Below are 22,068 nucleotides of genomic sequence, written 5' to 3' on the forward strand. Positions count from 1 at the left end.
ACTTTTTAAAAGAATAAATGTCCTACCAGGGAGTCAACTATATCAGAAGACGAAATTAGTCTAAATTAGGAGTGAGGAGTCATAAAGTCCTTGTCACACAAGCAATAAGACAGTGGTCTCCAGAATCACATTTTAAAAAAGTAGTTTGGTTGCTCACATTTGTAATGCTAAATCTTAGAGGTGGCAATTGGTGGTGTCCTGAGACTTCCAGGCTGCCAAGCTTAGCCTAATTTGTAAATTCCAGGGCAGACAGTGAGAGATACTATCTCAAAATTTAAGATAGAGAGGACCTGAGTACAACACCTGATGTTCATCTCTGGCCTCAACAAACAGACACATATGTACACACAGGAGTGTGTACCCTCCTCATGAGCACACACGTGTGCATAATTGCACACAAAATAAATAACTTAATAGATGAGCTGAAATAAAGTGCAATTTTAAAGGACATGTAATAAATTACTTTTTAAATGAAGACAATACCTTTCACTACCATCATCCCTAATAGGTCCCAATATGCTTAATTTCCTAAAGAGATCAATCATCTTCTGTGTGTGTGTGTGTGTGTGTGTGTGTGTGTAAATGATTGTGTGTTTTTTCTGTTTATCCTATTACATCTTTGCTTTGACAAGGGGTTGATGCCTCTTATTCTGCCCTGGAGAAAGAAAGGAAACAGATATTTTCAGTACTGCAGCTGTGTTCAGGCAGTACTTGGAGCAAAGAGAACCAAAGGCCTACTCAACAACTCTGATGTTGACAAGATTATCATGTGTTGACCTGAAGGCTGAGGGCCTGGGCTCACTGGGCAAAATGCTTTTACAAGAGTAAGAACCTGGGCTCAGATCTCCAGCACCTGCAGAGTGATGCATGTGGTGATGCATGTCTGTAATTCCAGCACTGGAGGAACATGGCTAGTAGGAACCCCCTAGAGCCCATTGGCCAGCCAGTCTAGCCAATTAGTGAGTCCCAGATTTAGTGAGAGACCCTATCTCAAAGAATAAGGTGGAGAGTGATAGACAAGGACACCCGAACACTCCATACATATGTATCTGCACACTCATATGTACATACATGCATACATGCATGCATACACACACACACACACACACACACACACACACACACACACACACAAACGTTTCCTCTGATGTCTTTTGTTACTAAGCATTTTCTAGGTGATTCTGCTTGCCAGCCAGTGTCCTAGTATTGAAACAAATGTGAGAGTGAAAACCAGTTCTCTGCTAAATTGTTTCTTGTAGGGTAACAGTTTGTACAGCACTCCCACACTTTCACACACACTGCATCCCCACATCTAGCCCTTCCCCATCACAGCCCCTCAAGTGCCACAGTGTTGATATACACTCATCTCCCTGTGCCTGCTTTCTGTGTTTCAGCTGGACAGGACTGGGACCTTCTGACACAATGTGGACCATCTCAGACACAGGCTGGATATTAAACATTTTAGGGTCATTTCTGGAACCTTGGGTATTGGGAACGTGCATATTTGTCCATCTTTTGCCAAAGTTTGATCCACAAACTGTTCTAAAGGTAAGAGAGGACCATTTGCATTGGTTGGTCAGAGTAAATTCCAGATTGGCACACTTCAGGTTATTGCAGTTAATTTAAGTTCATAAAAATTCTGCTAAACCCCAGCCACGTGGATGAGCAGTGGACAGCAGGAAGAAAGATGGAAGTCTGCACCATCTAACAAAGCTCATTGTCTAGGGAGAAAGATGGATGCATACATTGATGAATGACTTGCATTCAGGAGATGGGACTAGTTGGTAGTTCTCCCAAGAAAGAGACACTTCTCTTGATGTCATATCTCAGAAAACGAGATGATAGGTAATACCATCTTCCTCACACATATATGTATATATGTGCATCTGTGTGCATGCGTGCGTGTCTATGCACATGCATGAGTGTGCTTATTCATGTGTGTGTGTGTATGTGTGTGTGTGTGTGTGTTTCATATTTCCTTATTTATTTGTGGTATAACACAAGACAATGGTTAAAATGTATGGAATGCCACTATTCTAATGTACAATTGGAAAATCATTTATATGAGTCAGACATTGCCTCTGTAAGCTTAGGCTTCTGCATAGAAAGGCCTCAGACTACGAGGTTCACATAGCCACAGAGCAGAGAGTGGAGAGGAAGAGAAAGGAGGAGGTGAGAACGGAGTCATTCTTTTTATTTTTTTCCATTTTTCCACTGCATATTTTATTTATCCACACCTCAAATATTATCCCCCTTCCCGGGCTCCCCTCCAGAAACCCCCACCCCATTCCCCCATCCCCTTCCCCCTGCCTCCCTGCTCAGGCATTCCCCCACACTGGGACATTAATCCTTCATAGGACCAAGGGTATCTCCTCCCACTGATGTCTGGTTGGTTGATATTGTTGTTCTTTCTATGGGTTGCAAACCCCTTTAGCTCTTTCAGTCCTTTCTCTAACTCCTCCATTGGGGACCCTGTTCTCAGTCCAATGATTGACTGTGAGCATCCACCTCTGTATTTGTCAGTCTCTGGCAAAACCTCTCAGGAGACAGTTATATCAGGCTCCTGACAGCATGCACTGCTTGGCATCCCTAATAGTGATTGGGTTTAGTGACTGCATGTGGGATGGATCCCCAGGTGTGGCAGTCTCTGGGTGGCTTTTCCTTTAGGCCCTGCTTCACACTTTGTCCCCATATTTCCTCATGTGAGTATTTTTGTTCCCCCTTCTAAGAAGGACAGAAGCATCCATGCTTTTATCTTTCTTCTTCTTGAGCTTCATGTGGTCTATAAATTGTATCTTGGATATTCCAAACTTTTGGGCTAATACCCACTTATCAGTGAGTACATATCATGTGTGTTCTTTTGTGTTTGGGTTACCTCACTCAGGATGACATTTTCTAGTTCCATCCATTTGCCTATAGATTTCATGAAGTCATTGTTTTTAATAGCTGAGGAGTACTCCATTGTGTAAATGTACCATATTTTCTGTATCCATTCCTCTGTTGAAGGGCATCTGGGTTCTTTCCAGCTTCTGGCTATTATAAATAAGGCTGCTATGAACATAGTGGAGCATGTGTCCTTGTTATATACTGGAGCATCTTTTGGGTATATGCCCAGGAGTGGCACAGCTGGGTCCTCAGGTAGTGTTATGTCCAATTTTCTGAGAAGCCCCCAGACTGATTTCCAGAGTGGTTGTACCAGTTTGCAATCCCACCAACAATGGAGGAGTGTTCCTCTTTCTCCACATCCTCGCCAGCATCTGCTGTCACCTGAGTTTTTGATCTTAGCTATTCTGAATGGTGTGAGGTGGAATCTCAGGGTTGTTTTGATTTGCATTTCCCTGATGACTAAGGATGTTGAACATTTATTTAGATGCTTCTCAGACATTCCATATTCCTCAGTTGAGAATTCTTTGTTTAGCTCTGTACCGCATTTTTAATAGGATTATTTGATTCTTTGAAGTCTAACTTCCCTAACCTGTAGCTGCATTACAGAGCAATCGTGATAAAAAGTGTATGGTATTGGTACAGAGACAGTCAGGTAGACCAGTGGAATATAATTGAAGACCCAGAAATGAACCCACACACCTATGGTCACTTGATCTTTGACAAAGGAGCTAAACCATCCAGTGGAAAAAAGATAGCATTTTCAACAAATGGTGCTGGTTCAACTGGCAGTCAGCATGTAGAAGAATGCAGATCAATCCATTCTTATTGCTGTGTACAAAGCTCAAGTCCAAGTGGATCAAGGTCCTCCACATAAAACCAGATACAGTGTAACTAATAGAAGAAAAAGTGGGGAAGTATCTCAAACACATGGTCACTGGGGAAATTTTCCTGAACAGAACACCAATGGCTTATGCTCTAAGATCAAGAATCAACAAATGGAACCTCATAAAGCTGCAAAGCTTCTGTAAGGCAAAGGACATTGTCAGTAGGACAAAATGGCAACCAACAGATTGGGAAAAGATCTTTACCAATCCTACATCTAATAGAGGGCTAATATATATAAAGAACTCGAAACTCTCATTCTTTTCTTATGGCTACTATTGCTCCATCCAGCATATAAATAAGATGCATGGCTTACATCAGACTCACATGTAACTATCACCAGATAGCAACCTCAAATATTTCCATAGCTGCAGAAGGTGCCCATGCCTACCCTGCCCATGTCCTCACCTCATAAGTTACTAACTCTTTTGACTTCTACCAGCTTAGATTTTACCCTTTCTCTTTTTTTCCTTTTTTTGTGAATTCAGGTATAGGATGTATTTCCCTTTGTGCCTGGTTTCTTTCCCTAAGCCAATTTCTTTGTGAGGTTGATCTATATTTTTTCATATATATGAAGTTTTTTTTTAATTGCTCTATAGCATTCCATTCTAAGAATATATCTAGAAATGAACCATCATTTCTTTCCCATCATATTACAGATGGGTGTTTGACTTATGTCCAGTTTGGGGAATTTATATGGGAGGATTAAGAGGAGTGGGGGGTGGGATTCCTTTTCCTATATAGTCTGAAATAGTCATTGAGAAAATCTACATGCCATAGCTGCTTATTACCACATAGTAACAAACAGTAAGTGTGCTTTCATTTTGGTTGCAGAAATATGACACAGCATAGAGTTGTCTGCTACACATGCAGGATCCGACTGTGTGATGCTTGCATGTTCTTTATTGTTGTTTTTTTCCAGATGTTCGCTTAGATCACTGTTCTGTTCTGCACAAAACAAGCATGGTTGGGGAGAGAACATTACATAGCACATGGCAAATACTGAATCCTCCAGTTGTTTACAATCTACTTAGTCTTGCAGGGCTCAGGCCCATAAGCAGGATCACAGTACATACTGCATGAGGTCACTGTGGGAACTTCTTGAGGAAGCATTCTGTTCCATGCCTTTCGGGAATTGTCTTTCACCGCGATTTTTCTAGAAATAGCCTATAATAAACCAGGTCCCAGAAGGATAAGGCACTGAGTAAAGGTCACATGATTCATTTGCTGCAGCATCTAGTCTGTTCCCCATGATGGCTGAGGCTCTGGTTGGGTGGAATGGGAGATTATGAGGATGAATCTTAAACTGAGTGGCAAGAGCCAGCCAGGCTTCGACAAAAGTGTTCCGCATGAGTCTTGAACTTTTTTCTATCTGTTCATTCCTCTGTTGGGCCTTGGGAATGTGTGAGAATATTGAGACTTTTTACGTGTAAGACAAACACAACAGACAAACAAGGACTTCAGTCGGGATCACTAAAACTCGAGAAGTAGTGACTGACACGGTGAGTTTGGCATTTAGTCTAATGAGCAGTGTCTCAGAGAGCTTTCTCTTTACAGGTGCTTTCCAGCTACCCCATCAATACCCTGCTGGGTGCCCCCCTCATTTACCGGATGTTGCTACAACAGGATCTTTCCAGGTGATGGACCTGTCGGGGACTGGTAGGATCCTCTAGACCCATCCCTGTACCTATTAAGCTGGACATACTTAGCCTATCTAAAGCCAGGAACATCATCACAGCACCCAGAGCTCAGCGCAAGCCTGGGTAGACTTCAGTTCCAATGAAGCTAAAAGTAAATGAACTCTCTTCTTTAGTTACAAGTTCCCACATCTGCATAGCTGCTTCAGTGGAGGAGAGACCCTCCTCCCGGAGACTCTGGAGAGTTGGAAAGCCAAGACAGGACTGGAAATCCGAGAAATCTATGGCCAGACAGAAACGGTATTTGCTCCCCAAGGAACCATGGGCTTTGTGCACCTGCTAGATTCAGATTCTGTTCGATACTGAGGACATTTAGTGAAATAGGGTATCACTCTTTTAGTTGAGAAATACTTATTGAACAACTACAATGGGAACAAAATGATCATGATCTTGATTTCATGGGGATTGCATTCTGGTGGGGAGGAAGACAGAAAAATCAAATAATAGATGCCATGGTAGGTGATGAAAAAGGTTATGAAAAAAGGCAAAGAGTAGTCAAGAGCAAGAGGTTTAGTGTAGTGAGAATTCTGGAATTTTGGTTTCCTTGGAAGACAGAGAAATATTATAGGAATATGTTTTCATTTTCATCCCAGGTGTGGAGATATGGGGCTGCTTCACAGCAGGTGATTATGATTTGCATCATGCTCTAACAGAGGCATGGTTTTGCAAGTTGCAGATAGTTTCTGCAGTTGTGTGAAATTTGGAATTCTGGGAAATTTCCAGATAGTACATAAATGCAAGGACCCCCATAGGTGGGGTTGGTGGTTGGTGGTCATTCAAGGTATGTGTACGTATGGGGTGTTTGTGGTTTTTTTAGTCATGCTCAAACTAAACAAGAAGAAAGAAATTGGATTCAGAGATCTCTATATCTTTCTCCACCCCTCCTCTCTTCTTTTTCTCCTATCTAGTGATGGAATTGAAACTAGAGAGATAGGGATAAGGATAGGAAAAAGAAGAACCCACAAAATAGCAAAAACCCACCAGAAGAAAAAAAGAAATTAGACTCAGCGCTCTCTCTCTCTCTCTCTCTCTCTCTCTCTCTCTCTCTCTCTCTCCCTCCTCTCTCCTTTCTCACCTATCTAGTGATAGGGGGTGAAACTGGGGGATAAAGGGTAGAAAAAAGAAGGACTCACAAAGTAGAAAAGGTCAGCACAGCTTAGTCTGATCTGTATTACAATAACCTAATACCTGAGGCTAGCCGATTTATGAAGAAAACTAGCTGTTGTGGTTCATAGTTTTGAGGGCTTGAAAGTCTAAGATTGGAGCCACCACTCAGTCCCATCAGAAAAGTAATTCTTCTTACTGACCTAACAGTTCTTTCTTCAACACCATCACCATGGCAACCAAAACCCAGCTATTCACTCTAACAAAATGATCATGGAAGTCTTCTGTGATGGAGTCATGCATTAGCAGAAAACTGACACCCTCATATATGTCAGGCACGGCACTCACCTGCTCAAACAGAGGCAAGGGACAGGGACGAGCCAGTACAATCTTACCATCCCTGACGATACATCTTGGAGTTGATGGGCAGCACATATTTGCACCATCTGTGCTACTCCTCAGAATAGCCTAGAGATTCTGTCCCCCAACTCGACTTGCTTCTTTTCAGAGCATCTCTTATTTTTCTCTCCTCCACTCTGCCCTCTCACCTACCTTCTCTGGCTGATGCCTCCCTTGGTAGTGTCCCCAGCAGGCTGAAGGCAGTGCTGTCACTGGGACGTGAAGCAGTCAGGAAGAGCTGGAAAACATGAGTGAGGACCATAGTACACAGAGAGCACACACAGCAAATGTTGCTGTCTGTCCAGACAAGGGCATGTACAGACGGAGCTTCTCCGTACCACAGCCTCTCTGAGGGCAGGTTTCAGGATTCAGGGAAACTGTCCCTATCATGAATGTAGGCCTCCCGGATTGAAGAGGGTAACTTCATATTTTCAAATAATTACGTGACACATAAGAACTGAACATAAAATTTTTCCTCCTTTCCCTCTCCTTCATCCTCCTCCTCCCTTCCCTTTTTATTCATTCTCTTACCACCTCATCCTCTTCCTTCTCCTTTCCCTTCCTTTTCCTCTTCTTCCTTCTTTCTTCTTCCTTTCTTCTTCCTCTCCTCCTCCTCTTCCTCCTCCTCCTCCTCTCTTCTTCTTCTTCTTCTTCTTCTTCTTCTTCTTCTTCTTCTTCTTCTTCTTCTTCTTCTTCTTCTTCTTCTTCTTCTTTCTTCTGCATCTGCATCTGCATCTGCTTCAACTGAGAACCAAGCCAAGGGGCTTTCAAATTTTAAGCAATTATTCTGCCACCAAGTTGTACCCCAAATCTACAGTGTAATATTTCTATATCTATGTGCTACATGTTATGATCACCCAAAGTGTTTATCCTATCCACTTATTCAAACACTTACCATTCCTCTGTGTTGGGAACATTGCTTCTCCAATTTTGAGATGTGTGATCTGTTACTGTTGGTTTTAGTCACTCTAACTCATTCCACCCATTTAGTTGGATTTGTGGAGAGTGGTTGTTTATTTCTTTTCCCTGGGGAGTAACCAGATTGTCCTCTGAACAAAATGTTTGGTGGCAAAAAGAGGGAGCCAGGGTACAGGAATGGAGAAGACAGGGATTCTAGCAACTGAGGGCAGAGGTGAGACCTGCTTCTGAACCTTTCCTTCCCTGACTGTGTGGATCTTCTTGAGGCTTGCTATTCTGTCTGTGTCTCTCCACAGGGAATTACCTGCAGAGTTTCTAGGACAATGAAAGTCAAACCAGGCTACCTGGGAACAGCCATTGTCCCTTATGATGTCCAGGTTTGCTGAGGGTGATGGGGGTGGGTATTAATGCATGGAATTGTACTTGTTAATTATGCTTTTACTGAGTTGAACTGGTATCAGTTATTCCAGCCTAGCTAGGTGAGTGCCACAAATCTCCACTTTCCAACTTAAAACAAAAACAAACAAAGCCATCGCATCTAGATAAAATTCTACCAGTCTTTCAAACAAGAACTATAGCCAAAACTTTTAAAAATACAAACAGAAGGAGTACTTTCACATACCTGGGAAACCATAATAACTGTAACACCCAAACCAGGTAATAAATAGAGCTACAGAGAGATATGGCTGATGAACATAAAGGCAAAATTCATTTAAGAAATATCATCCATAATGATCAAGTTGTCTTTAGATACTCAGGCATGGTTCAAATTACCTAAAATGATAAATATAATAAATCAAAGAACTTGACTTAAAGACAAAGATCACATGATTATCTCAATAATGCACAAAAGCCTTTGACAAAATCCAACCCAATTTCATGGTAAAGGTTCTGTAGAGAATAAGACTGGAGGCACAAAACTCAATATAATAAACATTATATATGAGAAAACTATGGCCAAAATCACCCTCAATGAAGAAAAGTTGGAAAAAATTAGATTAAAATCAGGACTGAGACAAGGATATCCACCCTCCCCCATAGAAAGAATCTCTTTTTGTATATGGGTACACTGTAGCTGTCTTCAGACACACCAGAAGACACACCAGAAGGTTGTGAGCTACCATGTGGTTGCTGGGATTTGAACTCAGGACCTCTGGAAGAACAGTCGATGCTCTTAACCACTGAGCCATCTCTTCAGCCCCCGAAAGAATCTCTTATGAATATCATCTGTCAATAAAAAAACACTGATGGTCAATGAGCTGGGGCAGGAAATAGGAGGTGGGACACTGGCAGAGAGAGAGAAGATTCTGGGGAATAGTAAGAGATAAAGAGAGACAAGATGGGAGACAGACCAGCAGGGAGATGCTGAGAAAACTTTAAGGAAGAACAAGGCTAGGACTAAAAGAGAGGTAAGTATCCACATGGTAGACAAAATAGTTAATAGTCAAGTGGGTTAAATAAGTTGCAATCTAGTCTGGGGAAAGCCTATAGCCTAGGCATCTAATAATAACTAATTAGTCTCAGAGTCACTACTGATGGGAACTAAAGGGCCAGAAGGAGAAACAGATTTGAAATTGATTTTTACACTTTCCACTCCTTTTCTGTAGAGTACTAGAAGCATAAGCTACAGTAATAAAACAGGAGAATGAAATTAAATAGGAAAAGAAGTCATATTAGCCCTATTTGCAAATGATATGAAATTATATATATATATATGTATGATCCACTAAATTTCAACAACAAACTTCTAGAAATATTCTACATTTCAGTGAAGTGTCAGAATCCAAAAATCAACTTACAAAAATTATTAATTCTTCTGTACACCAACAACAAACATACTGAGAAAGAGATATGAGTATAATCCCATCTTATCTAGGAGTAAACCTAACCAAGGAAGTAAAACTTTTCAGTGAAAACTTTAGATTTCTGAAGAAAGAAATTTAGGAAGACACTAGAAAATAAAATGACTTCCCATAAATAGGAATTGGCATAATTAATATTGTAAAAATTATCAGTCTATGAAAATCATTTTATAGATGTGATACGATATCAATTAAAACCTCCAGGGTTACCATACCAAATTTCAGGCTATATTACAGAGATACAGCAGTGAAAAGCATAGTCCAGCATAAAAGCAGCTATGGAGGTTAATAGTACAGAAGACCCAAACAAATGCATGTAATTGTAGCCAGCTTCACTTTGGCAAAGATAACAAAAAGACACACTGAAGGGAAGACAGTGATCATCAACAAATAGTGCTGGGAAAACTGGATATTCACTAGTATAATGATTAAATCAGTCCCAAGGAATCAAATGGATGTTTTTCCATAGGGGTTGAGACTTGTTCTTTCAAAGTCTATAAAAACATTGTGTTGGAATTTTGATGGAGATTGCATTGAATCTATAGATTGCTTTCGGTAAGATGGCCATTTTCCCTATATTAATCCTACCTATCCACAAGCATGAAAGATCTTTCCATCTTCTGATATCTTCTTTGATTTTTTTCTTCAAGGACTTGAAGTTTTTGTCATACATATCTTTGACTTGCTTGGTTAGAGTTACACCAAGATAGTTTATATTATTCATGACTATTATAAAGGGTGTTGTTTCCCTAACTTCTTTCTCTGCCCATTTATCACTTGTATAAAGGACAGCTACTGATTTCTTTGAGTTAATTTTGTATCCAGACACTTTGCTGAAGGTGTTTATAAGCTATAGGAGTTCTCTTGAAGAATTTTTGAGTTGTTTATATATACTATCATATCATCCATAAATATTAATACTTTAACTTCTTCCTTTCCAATTTGTATCCCTTGATCTCTTTTAGTTGTCTTGTTGTTCTGTCTAGAACTTCAGATACTGTATTGAATTGTTGTGCCTTCATTTTCATTGAATTCTGGAAAGTATTTCATTTCTTTTTCATTACTTCCTTGACCCAGAGATCCTTAAGTAGAGAGTTGTTCAATTTCCACAAATGTGTAGGCTTTCTGGTGTTTCTTTTGTTGTTGAAGTCCAGCTTTAATAAAAAAAGAAAAAGAAAACAGAAAAAAAAGAAAAAAGAATCAAGTAAATGAAAGAACCAAATATGAAACATAAAATTCTTAAACTACTAGGAAGAAACATCGGCAGTAGCCTATGAGACACCAACACAGGAGAGGGCTTTCTAGGTAAGACATCATTTGCTTAGTAATTAAGGCCAGCAATTGGCAAATAGGACCTCATAAAAGAAATAATCAGCCAAGTGAAGAGGATGCTCACAGAGTAGCAGAGACTCTTTGTCAGCTATACACATGACCAAGGAATAGTGCTCAGACTATAAAAACAACTCAAAAAGAAAAAAGAGAAAAGAAAAAAGAAAAAAGAAAAAATCAAGAGAACAAATGACCCAATTCAAAAACAGTCTTTTGGAATGTACAGAGTTCTCCAAGGAAAAAGTAAAAATGTTTAAAAAACAAAGGTATTCATTATCTTTAGCAATTAGAGAAGTGTAAAACTAAAGCTTCTATGGGGTATTATTTTGCCCCAGTCAGAATGGTCAAGACCAAGAAAAGAACTAAAACAAATGCCATCAAGGACAGGAGAAAAGGGGAACCCTCACTTATTGTTGGTGGGATTGTGGAATGATGATTCACTGTGGAAATCAATGTGGAGAATTCACAGAAAATTAGAAGTAGTTCAGCCATATGTCCCAGCTATCTCACTCCTTCGCATATGCTCCAAGGATTCACATCCCATTCCACAGCCACATTTATTCCTGCTCTGCTCACAACAGCCAGAAAATGGAAACAACCTAAATACCTTCCAACTGAGGAATAGATAATGAAAACTAATATAAATACATTATGGAATATTATTCATCTGTAAAGAAAAATGAAACCATGAACTTTGCAGGTGAATGAATAGAACATATTATACTGAGTGAGGTAACCCAGACAAAGAAACACTGTGACTACTCACTTATTTCAGGATCCTAGTTCCAAACCTTTAGGATTGAGTACATACCATGGAGTAATCACAGAAACAAGGAAGGTAGAAAGACATCATGGGGAAAATGGGGTAGATGAAATGAGAGAGAGAGAGAGAGAGAGAGAGAAGGGGAGGGGAGGGGAGGGGAGGGGAGGGGAGGGGAGGGGAGGGGAGGGGAGGGGAGGGGAGAGGAGAGGAGAGGAGAGGAGAGGAGAGGAGAGGAGAGGAGAGGAGAGGAGAGGAGAGGAGACCACTACAGAGATTCACAGGTTATCCAAATGCAGAGGACAACTGGCAGTGGGGTAACCAATCCCAATTGTTACGTTTAGTGAAACCTCCACATTTAAGTCTGGGGAAACATCGTGGGGAAGATTTCACAAGGCTCCACATCTATGTGAAGAATTAGAAGTAATCAGTGGCTACAAGACTGAGTGGTTTTCTCCAGGGACAAGCCCTCTAGTTGCTTATCCAAGCCCCCAAATTTAACCCTAAGCACAAACATATTTGAGTAACACTAAATGGTTTCAGCATGGTGTGTTTGTGCATGTGTGTGTGTGTTGTATGTATATATGTGTGTATTTATGTTGTATGTAGTATGTATGCATGTATGTATGTATGCAACAGTAGTTAAAGAAGAAAAGGGCATGATTTGAGAGGAATAAAGAGGAAGAGATAAAAAATTGGGGAGGGCAGTGAACTAGATTGTTGGGGGAGGGCGGCAATGGGGGGAGGATGGGGAGGGGAACACCCATAAAGAAGGGGAGGGGGAGGGATTAGGGGGATGTTTGCCTGGAAACCGGGAAAGGGAATAACACTCGAAATGTAAATAAGAAATACTCAAGTTAATAAAAAAAAATGGGGAGGGGGATGGGAATAACAAAATTTAGTGTATGAAATTCTCAAAATAACAAATTTGAACTTAAAAAAATAATACTGATACATTAAAATACTATTTTAAATGGGGGGGGCAGTGTAATGACTTGATGCATAAGAGTTTAGTTCTCTGAGACTCACATGGTACAAGGAAAGCTCAAACTCCAACCTACATGCACACGCACATACACAAAATATGAATGAATGTAAAGGAAGAAAATAGGAAGAAAGGGAGGGAAAGAAGCAAGGGAGGGAGAAAAATGGGAGCCATTTTGCTTATCTAACAAATTGCTTGGATAATTACCGAATTAAACATGATTTTAAAAGAAAAATAGAAGTGATTTGACATGACGTTTTGTAACTTGGGCTTAAAATTTAACAACTAGGCACCATTTCACTGTGTCAGCAGGTACCAGTTGTAACACGATCCCATTCATTGACATATGATAAGACAGTGTAGCTCTACCACTCTCTGAATGTTTGTCAATGGATGTTGCTCTGTTTTTATTAGATTGTAGTGACTGTATTATAATGAAAGTTTTTTCTCTTTTTATTGATTTGGGCTGCATTCTAAGAACTGGTATTTATGTTTATGTGTCTGTGAAAACATGTAGAATTCTGTTGATCAGAAGTATGATGGCTTATGTCTAATTCATGTGTGATGATCTGTCATTCGCTATGGTAATGTCTTAATTATGACAACTGAATGGAAATGTCTTTTAGGATCCTGCTTTGTTCACCATTAGTGTTTCTGTTTTACATCAGTCAGTGTCTAAGCATAATGCCTCATAGCTGAATGCCAGTGGTCCAGGTAGCAGAACAACATTTGAATTTTAGTCTATAGGTCTACAAGTGAGGAGGCTTGCAATGATAATGGGAGGCACACGTTGCTCCTGAACTCTTAGAGCCTGGTCCAGCATACTGATAAGCTTTACTGGCACAAAGCCTGGCAGGTGGACGAGGAATCCAAACTTAAGCCTCTTGGCTTCTCTTGACTTTGGGTACCTGTCAAGAACAAAATGATCATACGAGGCCAACTCTGATTGTGGCTAACTGTTTGTGCTAGCTCCTCTTCTGTGAGTCATCTATCCAATCTTCCCCTTCCTTCAGGTCATAGATGAGCAGGGCAATGTCCTGCCCCCTGGCAAGGAAGGAGACATGGCTCTCAGGGTGAAGCCCATCAGGCCTATAGGCATGTTCTCTGGATATGTGGTAAGGACCTAAGCTCTCCCTCTGTTCCCTGCAATGATGAGATAGACCACATAGAACAAGGGATGCCTAATGTTATGAACACCCCTAAGAGGTATTGGTGAGATTCACAGAGTTACCAGAGTTCAAGAATGGGTGCTTTTCCATAATTATACCTAATTCTGTGTAAGCCAGCAATAATATAAAATTAGAATGACAAAAACAAACAAACAAAATGGGTATTTTGTACACAGAGAAGCCAGATCATTCCCTCTTGCCATCCTAAGAAATCACTAAAGATCTCACAGTTCCCTATGAGCCTTGGCAACAACAAACCTTCCTACATCATACCAGCGTTCTTATTGTGCTGAGCTACACACAGCAGCATTCTCCCTGCTCTCTCCGCAAAGCATGGACCTGGGCCTTATGGTATTGTGGAGCTTTGGAGACATGCTGGGTACTCCCCAGAGAGAATCACAATAGTACCGATAGCATCAAGCATCTAGACATCTGGAAGACCCTCACAAATAACACATGGGTAGGGCCAGCTCTCTCACCAGGAAGTGATGGTAAAGTCAGAGATTATAAACACAGTCAAATCTACAACTGTTGGAAATGGGTAAGGGACAACATCAACTACACACCATTAAATGTGTAGCAAAAGCTTGTACCCAAAATAGTAAATAAGCAAGTCTAATGGTAATGTTCTTCCTATCATTTATTACAGCAGTTCCCAACATTTTGGTACCAAAATTACAGTTGTGAAGTAGCAACAAAAATAATTTTATAATTGGGGATCACCACCACATGGGAACTATAGGAGGAACATGAGAGCTGCAACATAGGAAGGTTGAAAACCATTAGTTTGTTGAATATATACTATGAGGCAAGCATTGTCTTAAGACTCCTAATACACCTTAGACATATTTAATGCTCCTAGACATGTAAATATTTTAGAGCCAACTTGCTTAAGTTCAAATGCTACCCCAGTATTTGCTGGACCATCAGGAGCAAGTTATTCATATCCCTGTCTCACTTCCTCTTTGGTGAATTGGGATCAGGTTGTATCAATACAGAATATAATGACAATGGTAATTACAAAGCCATTGTTATTTCACTATATATAAGTATGCTAAATAAAGTAACCATGACAGATCCAAATTATCACTCTCACTATACAGAGGAAACTGGGGCATGCGGGACATAGCTACATTACATTCTTTTCCAAACACTGCATGTACACTTTCCCCCATGTGGTCCCAGTTGCTAGCAGGAGAGCTAGGATATGGGGGTCCCCATCAAACACACAAGGAAACTGATACAGTGATGTTGGCAGATATGTTTAGGGCGAGCAGAATCTAATCTGCATGGTGACTACAAAATCTGAGCCAGTGACCAAGAAATTTGCTCCCAGCTCTACAGCCTGGAATATTGGTTTGGCTTCAGACAAGCCCCTACCCTTGCATCTCAACTTAAAACCCATGCTCCCACACCTGAGTAAGATATAAAAATGTCCAGACAGTCAGTAGCCCTCAAGCATCCTTACCACTTATATGCCAGAGGCTCAGTTAAATAGAGGGGCCAGCCATGGTGGAAGTATTAACATGGGGTGAGGCTTTGGAATTCTGCTGGCTGTCTCTCGACCTTTCCAGTACAATGGAAGATCAGTGGGGAAATGCCAAATGGATTCAATAACCTTGTGTGGTGTTGTAGATGAAGAGAGGTTAAATTGTCTGTGGAAGGGAAAACGGAACCTGGACGGGGAACAGTGAATATGTTAATATCATCTGTAAGATTGTGATTTAGGGTAGTAGGTGAGAGACTCTTAGTATAATGACTGAAATAAATGGAGAGAAGATCCAGGTTAGCTGGGAAATCCAAGATTGGTAGATTTGTGTTAGCTCCACCATACAGTGTACTTGGGTGGTGAACTAAAGTAACTATTTATAGAAGCTCTGGGGCAGGGGACTTAGACTTTGCAGACACAGTAGCTCTCTGTTTCTGTGCTCACTAGGACAATCCCAAGAAGACACAGGCTAATATTCGAGGAGACTTTTGGCTTCTGGGAGACCGGGGAATTAAGGATACAGAAGGGTATTTCCACTTCATGGGACGGACAGACGATATCATTAATTCCAGTGGGTGAGCACAGTTTCTGGACAAGAATGGGTATTCTAGGCTTTTTGTTCCACCTTGTTCTCAGTCCTAGAGGCTGGGTGTCCCATCTTCCCTGAAAGACATATTTTTGCAGGTACCGAATTGGACCTTCCGAGGTGGAGAATGCACTGATGGAACATCCTGCCGTGGTTGAAACAGCTGTGATCAGCAGCCCAGACCCTATCAGAAGAGAGGTGACAGAGCAGTTGTCAAACATGAGAACAGTATTATAAGGTGGTTAAGAACACAGATGCACAGGCTTGGTAGCTTGGGTTCACATATTGGCCATACTGCCAATTATCTATTGGCAAGCACCAAACTGCTTGATCACTATTTCCTTCAATTTGCCCATTTGTAAGGTGAGGGACTGTTGTGAGTTTTAACTGTGCTGTATATTTGCAGGACGCCAGGGACAAGTCTCAGCAATACCTGGAAGGATCTGTCTCTTAACAAGAGTAAAAGAGTAAAAGAAGAGGGATTTGGTCTAGAAGATGTAGCCCTTGAGCCATGCAATGAATAAGGAAAGCACCAGGGTTGCAAGATTGTACAGAGCTTAGGATGTATGTGAAGAGGGCTTAAGGCAGACACATGGGTCTGTGTACCAGTGCACTTCTTCATGGCACAGGCTTGGTGATGTCACATGTCTGGCAGATACAGACATGTGGCATGTAAGATAACAAGAGCCACTGAGAGAGCAAAAGAGGGCCTTTGACCAAGCTGAGTTATAGGTGGTTTTATTTCCTTTCCTGTGAATTACATATGAAAATTTTATCTCATCCTACAGATGAGTACATTTTTTAAGAGATTAAACAAACCATTTAAAGTTAGAGTCCCCAGTCTTGGTTTTCCTCCCAGCAATCTTTACTGCCCCTAGTGTATGAGCTGAGCCTGGGATCTCTTATCCTTGATTCTCATTCAAACAAATAAGTCACTTGAGAACACGTTGGAATGTTGGCTGTTCTTATCCACTTCCCATGTTTTCCTTTCCTTTGCTTCTGATATTTGGATGAATGCAGGCATTTAGTTGCAGTAGCCATGGTGGGTATCTTGATATTGATTTTGCTTTATCTCAAGAGAAGATTCCTCTTGGTTTCCATTCTTGCTGTAGGTGGTGAAGGCATTTGTGGTTCTAGCCCCTGAGTTCCTGTCCCATGACCAAGACCAGCTCACCAAGGTTCTTCAGGAACACGTGAAGTCAGTGACAGCACCCTACAAGTACCCCAGGAAGGTAAGGCTGTCACCACCCATGTCCCCTGTGCTTTGCAAAAGAACATCTGTTTTATTTCTCTTCTTTGGCATGAGGACAAGGCCTCTAATTTACATTTCCTCCCTGCAGTGACCAAAATCTCTCCAAAGACAATTCTACAACTATCTTGGTGCATGAAAAATGGCCCCAGCCTTTAACTTATTCTGAATTAAAAGCCAAATTATTTAATGGAAGTTCCAGTAATTTCTGACCTCTACTTGCAGGCTGTACAGTAGGACTTTGCAAAAATATTCAGAACTATACAGAGTTCAGTTGCAATGATAGAAATATAAATCGAGGGGCTGGGGATTTAGCTCAGTGGTAGAGCACTTACCTAGGAAGCGCAACGCCCTGGGTTCAGTCCCCAGCTCCGAAAAAAAGAACCAAAAAAAAATATATATAAATCGAAATTTGCTGCTTACGTAATTGACAAGTCCATGAGTTGGCACAACCTTCTTCATAGTTCCAGGCATGTGTATGATGTGGTTAGAGATTTCTGTTTCATTTTTCCACTTTCCTTCTTCTGTATTGGCTTCATTTGTTGAAACATTCTCCCTCTGAGCTGCCATCCACTCCAAATATATATTCATAGCAACTTAGCAAACCGCAGTGTTTGCTAAACTGTATGCATATTCCCCGAAGACCAGTGATGACATTGGAATTGCTTCTTGCTGGGTTAAGTATCCACTATTAAATCATTCTATGCAACCAAGACAGTGGGGTGTCTTAATTGATCAGTTCTGAGTCATGTGGTCATCCCTGCAGAGAGTACAGAAAGGATGGGAGAAAGTTCTTCCCTACACCCAGAATGTGGTCTAAGTGAGGAATGAGAAGCTCTTCTGGGGAAATGGAAATGCCCTTAGTAGAAATGACAGAATGCAATGACTGCAGAGACTACCAGTGGCTTTCACTTTGGAGACCAAGGCAAGTGCACTGCCAAGGCAGGAAGACCATGTCTACTCAGCTTCTCATCCCTGCCTCTGAAACACTTGAAGAAGGAAGTAGATATTTTTGGTTCATGGTTTCAGAACTTGTGATCCCTGGTCAACTGACCCCTTTAGTTTTAGACATGTGACAAGGTAGAAATGTCATGGTGGAAGGACACAGTAGAGAGAAGCTGTTGACCTCTACCTCAACTAGTCAAGAAACAGCAATAAAGGAAGAGACTAGGGACAAGATACCCCTGGAAAGAATGCCCACTTCCAAAGAGCCCACTGCCTTCTAACAATGCCACCAGGTTCTAAACTCACAAGTGGATTAAACCATTGATGAAGATGGTGATCCAATCACACCTTCAAAGACCCTCCCCTGAACACTGCATTAGCCTTTAACACATGGGTTTTTGTGGGTACTTCTTGTCCAAACTATAGCAAACCTAGTTGTTGGATTCTGTACAAAATAAGAGTTTGTACCAGAGAATAGGGAGAAACATACTTTGAGGCTGGGGTGAAAGTGAGAAAAACCATGTTAAACTTAGAGCCAATTCAGTTCTTAGTTATCTGGGGTGCCCCAGTGTCTTAGTACAGGCTAATTGTCATAGGTAGTCACCCTGAGAGTAGACCCTAGAGACTGATATTCATATCCAGGGGGGGTTAAAGAAGTTCTGACGTGCATCTCTGGAGAGAGGAAGAATGACAAGAGATGAAGAGGGAGCATGGAACAGAGTGAACATAGGCTGGGTTTCGGTCTCAGTAGGAACCTAGACAGACCATGGGAAGATCTGAAGACAGTCCAGAACTTTCCTGAGTCCAAGTGACGAGAGGAAAGGGCCATTATAGCCTCGTGTAGAACAGGCATGAAATCATGTTGCTGTGGGGAGGGACATGACCCTGGCAAGACAGTAATCCTTAGCCAAGACAATCTAGAAAGGGGTTGGTATGGGTCTATATCCTCCCTTCCTGCAGAGCAATTCAACTAAATAGCAAAGTCCACAACCAAACTTTCATTCTTAAATGAAAGGGGTGCAGTGCAACACATTCTTAGGAGCATGGGTAAAAATCAACTTCTGCTAATTACCTAATACTCTCTGTGCTCCTGGGTTTCCTCATCTGTAAAGTGGGGATGGAGGATATTGATGTTCCCTTCTGTATGTGAAGGATACAGTAACAAAACCACTGACATGGCCACTCCATGATTAATCGGGGAGGCTTTTACTTGTAGATAACAGAGAAGAGAATAGCAAGAGGCATCTGGGGTAGAATGCCATTGGCTACCTCTCTGGGACAGAGAGAGGAACAGAGAGAAGAGATCAGGAGAGGAGTAGACTGACCATTGCTAGGGCTGTGGAAGCAAAGAAGATAGCAAAATTGGTAGAAGAGTCCTGTCAATTATAAGGGGTTATAGTGCAGCAGGAGAAGGGTAAGTTATCTGGGACAGCCTGAGAACTGGCTTGAGAACTCTGATCTGTTGGAGGCTTGTTTGATTTAATAGAGAACTAGATGTCCTCTCTGGAGCCTGGGGAGCAGGGATGTGGAGGTGGAGTGAGGTAAATAAAAGCATCAGGTATTTAGAGCATGGCTGGAACAGAGTAAATATTTAATGAGTGTTTTAAAGAAGTTAAATGAGGATAGAAACACCTCAGCAGACAAGAGCACTAGCTTCCCCTCCAGGAGATCTTAATTGCATTCCCCAGATCCACAAGGCAGTTAACCATCTGTAACTCTAGTTCCAAGGAGATCCAATGCCCTTTTCCTGTGCCTGCTGGTACTGCATTGCACATGGTAGACATAAATGCAGGCCTACAACACACCCATATGCCTACAATAAAAATAAATGTATTTTTTAATTTTTTTTAAAATATTTTATTTATTTATTACATATGAGTACATTGTAGCTGTCTTCAGACACACCAGAAGAGGGCATCAGATTTCATTACAGATGGTTGTGAGCCACCATGTGGTTGCTGGGATTTGAACTCAGGACCTCGGGAAGAACAGTCGGTGCTCTTAACCTCTGAGCCATCTCTCCAGCCCTATTTTTTAATTTTTTAAAAAGAAGCAAGACATGCAGCCATTCCAGATGTGATGGGTTTTGAATTGCAACTGGACATTTCTAAGATCAAGTGAGGGGGCCCAGTCATGCCATATACATATTGAGTGCATCACTCAAATATTGGCCCTGGTCTTTCCTCTAGAATCCCCAAGGCAACAGGTTCTTTTCCCTTGCAGTGCCCTTCCTACAACCATGCCCAACTCCTCTTCCTCTTTTTTTTTACCATAAGCAGAGTTGTTTTCTTCTTATCAACAAACTGAGCTCTTCCTTGTGGCTTCCTTCCATTCCTCAAGTGTGCTCAGAAGCTAAATAAATGGTAAACGCTTTAGAGCAGTTGGTCTTCATAGTTATTCAGCAAAGATCACATTTGAACTGCTAAGGCACTTGGAAGAGACAATACTATTGCCCTTTCTCCAAAAGAACATAAAGACATTACTATCCTTTATCATACTTAATGATTAAGCTGTGTCTCAAAAAAAGGCAAGGGTCCTTCCTCAGTTGGCTAGAGTAGGAACTGGAGCGCACAGTGTTATGTAGGAGCTCAGGTGTCTGCCTCTGGGCCACATTATGTTCATTTTTCATGACTATATGTAAAAGCCAGTGTTCTCTACCTTCCTGTCATGTTCTAGCCAACTTCTTCCTGCCCTGGCTTCTTGTAAGGGTTCTTAATACAAAAAGAGACAATCTAGAACATCCGCATCCTCTATCCTCCATCCTCATTCACCGGGACCCTCCAGCCTTAAGTGCTCACAGCAGCTTCTCTTAAAAATCCAATGCCACTGTTGTCACCAATGACCTATGTCAATCTGATTTTCACAACAGGTGGAGTTTGTCTTAGACCTGCCCAAGACCATCACAGGAAAAATTGAGCGAGCTAAACTTCGAGCCAAGGAATGGAAAACATCAGGATAAGCCCAGGCCCAGTGAGACTCCCAAGGCTCTTGCTCTGTCTTTCCCAATCCTTTTCTTATGACTCCTTAGTCTTCCTATAGCAATATGAAATTATTCATGTAGAGGCATGTATGTGATTTAGGTCTTTGCTTGGTTATTGACACAGAACAATGACACGTTTCATGCTAAAAGAAGAAAGAAAGAGGGAATAAGAGGTTTGAAGTCAGAAAAGGCTAAAACAGCAAGGGAAAGAAATTGCCAATTCATGTGGTCAGGAAGGGGTAGAGAGAAGGGGAAAGCAGAATGAGGAGAGAGAGAGATGAGAAGGAACTGGAGAGAAATAGAAAAAGGGTTGTGTAGAAGGACACTAGTGTCTTCGCCAAGTTGTGTCAATCCTTAGGGACATCATGCCCAAAGGAGAAGGAAATACCACTTACAGAGCATGCCCAAGGCACTGTTATACACTTGTCATGAGTCCTATACAGGTCATGAGCCATCTTACTTCATCTGGGTGACATCTGCAGGCTCATCTTCTGCACCCCAAAATGTACCACTTCCTGTAGCTCACATTTTTTGTTCTAGCTTTATTTCCTTGAATTAATAATAAAATCACTTCAAAATCAAAACTCTGAAGGCACTCTTTGGGCAAAACAGGAAGGGGATGTCTGTAGCAGCTTATGACCTAGGGATCCCTTAGAGGGCTGATGAATGATTCTGTTGATGATAAACCACAGGCTCAGCTATCAAGACAACCTGATCAGCCCATCTATGGGTCAAAGAGAGCTGCTGAGGGGCTGGAGCCTTGCCTGTAACCTAGAGACAAAGAGTTAGTGAACCTTCTTAATAGAACTGGGCAATCAGGAAATGGAA

General features: G+C 41.3%; 1 protein-coding gene across 3 annotated transcripts in view; it reads left to right on the forward strand.

The window, feature by feature from the left end:
- The window catches only part of Acsm2 (acyl-CoA synthetase medium-chain family member 2), a 38,727-nt gene extending 16,903 nt beyond the window's left edge, over positions 1 to 21,824 (forward strand). The window contains 9 exon segments of one of the 3 annotated variants that reach the window (NM_144748.1): positions 1,395 to 1,548; positions 5,326 to 5,405; positions 5,582 to 5,705; positions 8,183 to 8,263; positions 13,836 to 13,937; positions 15,928 to 16,055; positions 16,165 to 16,264; positions 17,179 to 17,298; positions 21,130 to 21,820. In NM_144748.1, coding sequence (NP_653349.1) covers positions 1,395 to 1,548; positions 5,326 to 5,405; positions 5,582 to 5,705; positions 8,183 to 8,263; positions 13,836 to 13,937; positions 15,928 to 16,055; positions 16,165 to 16,264; positions 17,179 to 17,298; positions 21,130 to 21,219 — 979 coding nt within the window. In that variant the 3' untranslated portion in view covers positions 21,220 to 21,820. 3 annotated transcript variants of the gene reach the window in all.
- Positions 21,825 to 22,068: the final 244 nt, after the last annotated feature.

This window comes from Rattus norvegicus, chromosome 1 (genome assembly GCF_021556685.1).
Source record: "Rattus norvegicus strain SHRSP/BbbUtx chromosome 1, alternate assembly SHRSP_T2T, whole genome shotgun sequence".
Lineage (NCBI taxonomy): Eukaryota > Metazoa > Chordata > Mammalia > Rodentia > Muridae > Rattus > Rattus norvegicus.